Source organism: Buceros rhinoceros, unplaced genomic scaffold, assembly GCF_000710305.1.
Source record: "Buceros rhinoceros silvestris isolate BGI_N320 unplaced genomic scaffold, ASM71030v1 scaffold33115, whole genome shotgun sequence".
Taxonomy (NCBI): domain Eukaryota; kingdom Metazoa; phylum Chordata; class Aves; order Bucerotiformes; family Bucerotidae; genus Buceros; species Buceros rhinoceros.
Genome location: NW_010411650.1, coordinates 6,126 through 9,347, shown reverse-complemented (window position 1 = coordinate 9,347; position 3,222 = coordinate 6,126). Strand labels below are relative to the sequence as shown.

At 56.7% G+C, this 3,222-nt stretch overlaps 1 protein-coding gene across 1 annotated transcript in view; it reads right to left on the bottom strand.

Moving 5' to 3' along the window:
- Nucleotides 1-1,681, bottom strand: part of ADAMTS8 (ADAM metallopeptidase with thrombospondin type 1 motif, 8) — a gene marked incomplete at both ends in the record, with an annotated part of 5,206 nt that extends 3,525 nt beyond the window's left edge. Inside the window, 4 exons of the mRNA XM_010136089.1 lie at nucleotides 24-265; nucleotides 430-597; nucleotides 1,078-1,210; nucleotides 1,442-1,681. Coding sequence (XP_010134391.1) covers nucleotides 24-265; nucleotides 430-597; nucleotides 1,078-1,210; nucleotides 1,442-1,681 — 783 coding nt within the window. The remainder of the gene's footprint in view (nucleotides 1-23; nucleotides 266-429; nucleotides 598-1,077; nucleotides 1,211-1,441) is intronic.
- Nucleotides 1,682-3,222: the final 1,541 nt, after the last annotated feature.

The window sequence follows — 3,222 nt, the reverse complement described above, 5'->3', positions numbered from 1 at the left end:
CGTTCCCAGCCCCTCCCGTCAGCTTGGCAGGGGGGGCCGTCAGCCCACGGCAAGCTGCCGTTCTTGGTGTGGCAAAGGGGCTCCCCGCTGCCCGTCCTGCACCAGAGCTGGGCGCAGATGTCCTCCTCCGTGGTGTTGGGGCAGTGCTGGAAGTCCTTGCCAAAGATCTGCTGGCATTGCTGATCCAGGCTGTACAGGGCTTCTCGGCCGGGCAGCTTGGCGGGCAGGGAGAGGGGGGCGGCCGGGGCATCGAGCAAGCAGTCGCCTGGGCAAGGCAGAGACGCGTCAGGGCTTGATGCCACCAATGGCACCAAGCAGGGCACCCCTGTCTGTGGTCTGGTTTGACCCCCCCTGCATCTCACACACCCCTCCAGGTATTGCCTGAGCAATTAAGGAAAAGGTTGTCTGGAGTGCAGAACCGAGCCTTACCGTGCCCACCATCCAGAAACTCGGTGAGGTACATGGCACTGCAGGGAGACCAGGGCTGGCTCTTGTTCAGGTGGATGAAGAGAGGTGCCATCATATGGTGCTTGCCAAGGGGCCCGAAGAGCCGCTCACAGGTCTTGGAGTCATCGTGGGGCATGCTGAGCACGTGGCCTGAGGAGCAGAGAGCACCAGTGAGCTGCAGCCTCCCAGCCCCTGCTCTGCTGCAGGGGATGCGCGGGCTGCTGGGAGCACCTAGAAGTTACCAAGCAAAAGCAATTTGCTTCGATAAATCAGAAGCGATGAACAGCTCGGTGCGTGCTTGCTCTATCTCGGCGGTACAGCCCGCTGTATGCAGAAGCAGCCCAAACTGGAGTGGCAAACCAAGGCGGAGAAGTGCTTGGCCCCATGCCTTAGCTCATCACATCAGGAAAATGCACCGGTTTACGCCAGCTCGGGCACTTCTCAGTGCTTTCACTGGTGCAAAGCAGCTCGTGGCAGTGCCAGAAGCAGCTCCTCAGTGCTGCCCAAGGCTTAGTGATGGTACCCAGCTGGGAGATGCTGGCGCTGGGCTGTGCTACAGCCTCTCCCAGCCGCAGGGCTGGCTCTGCTGGGCTGGAAAAGCAGAAACCCTGTTGGGAAGGGATGGCTCACCCAGTTCGTGAGCCAGGGTGTAGGCTGCCTGCAGGCCCTCGTCCTCAATCACTGAGCAGCTTTTGTTGCGGTCGCACATGGTGCCGATATCCGCCACTCCCAGCGTGTCGCAGCTTTGGTGTCCGCAGAAGTCCTGTTTGTGAGCAGTGCCGGGGTGGGTAAGGCAGGGTGGAGGGGTCACCCAACATCCCCGAGCAGAGCTGGGCAACCCACTGGTGCTCTGCACCCCAAATACCACCACTCCCTCGCTGCTTTGCTGCGAGCTCCATCCTTCACGTGGTGGGAGGATCCCTCCTCTCCCCCCAGGGCCACCTTGGCCACTTTCCTCTCCCTGCCCCAGGCACCCCCAAGGGACCCTTTGGACCTGTCTCGTCAGCAGGATGGCAGTGTCGTAGTGTTCCGGGTGCCGGTCGCTCGGGGGGTTGAACCTTTGCTGCCAGCTACAGAAGTTGCGCAGGGTGAGCCCGCCGTTGTCAGACACCTCTGGCCCTGCTGCCGCCTCGTCCACCACCAGCACCTTCACCACCACCAGGTTGATGGAGTTCTTCAGGCTGGGGTGCTTGTAGATGCGAGCCGCCATGGACATCAGGGTCAGGACGTGGTTCTGCGGGGAAAGAGGGGTGGGCAAAGCCCGGGTAAAACCTTTTATTTGTTGTCAGGAAAGGAGAACTCAATCTCTTTTATGAAGCCTACCACATCCAGACCGGCTCAGGCAGTGCCTGGGTTGACGGACAAAGTGCTGCCTGTTCTGTACGTGATGCTTTACACCTTGTGCCGGCGGGAAGGACGAGCAGGGCACGCCACCCCTGCATCCCCTTCTCCACCTGCCATGAACCCTTTGCACCCAGAAACCCTACGGGAAAACCTTACAGGTCCCTGGGAGTGCTCTTGCATATTCCCAAAGCATTAACCCTGCCCTTACTGCCCCAGGGCAGGAACCGCCTCTCGCACAACATCTCACTGGTGCAAAACCAACCTTGTATCGACGTAAAACTCCCGCCCGTGCTGGTCAGCAGGGTTTGAACCCAATGTCCTCGGCGAAAAACCTGGGCCAAAACGCTTTGACAGCCAAGCCTTTGCCCAGCAGCATCTCCTGCTCGAGCGACTGGGACGCCCAGAGATTACTTAATATGTCAAACGCGCCAGTGATGTTTAGGCTGATGTAAACATCTTATCGGAGCATCGAAATTCCTCTTCTGCTTGGCACCGGTTCACAGCCCCCGAGTCAGGAGAAAAAAATGCAGCTATTATGCAATATAGTATTGGGAAAGAGAAAGTGGCTTCTCTCCTCCCCAGACGAATTACACCCCGCGGTCTCACTTTGGAGCCACTATCTAATTAAACTGGAAAGTCTCCGTGGAAGCTCTCTTCAACGGCTGATTTTCACCCCAAATCCATGTTTCCTGAGTGGAGTCGGCTCTGCGCGCTCGTCCGTCGTGATGCTGCTAGGACAGTGATACACACAAAATGCCATTTTCTTAGCAAATGAGGGAGATGTTTAGAGACACCCTCCTCCCCTAACAGCAACGACAGATTTGCTGCATGGAGAGCCACTTGCCCAGGGCAGTTGTGGCTATTTTAAATTATTCTGCCACATTTTCTCCCGTCGCTGGCAGCTCCATGTAAACAGATGTTTTGCTTCAGCAAGACGTATCCCAAGTCCTCCCCGGCTCATTATCCAAGGGCAGGCCTCAGCAAGGAGAGAGCACCGAATAGACTGGTTTATTTAGACTGGCCAGATCTCCGTGACATGACTCACATCCCAGCCCGGAGCATGCAACAAATGTCCCAGAGAAGTCACCACTGAGACAAGAAACCCAGGCAAGATCCCTATGAGCACATGCTCCAGGGAAATTGTTTTGGGGAATTGGAGAATTCCCCATGGAGAAAGTCCATTGGGAACCTTCCTAAAAATACCACCAAGCCTTTCTAAAATTACACGCGTAAAGATCTAGAAGGATGCTGTATGCTGGAGCTGCGCATCGTGGGATCGTCCATCATTTCCAAGGGAGTAAATCCTGCCCCATCCTTTTCCATCCCATTACAAGTTTTTCTCCATCATGGCAGTTGTCACCTGCCACAGATCCCCCGGGACACCAACCCTCAGCATTCCATCCAGCCAAGAAACTTTCAGCAGCAGGCATG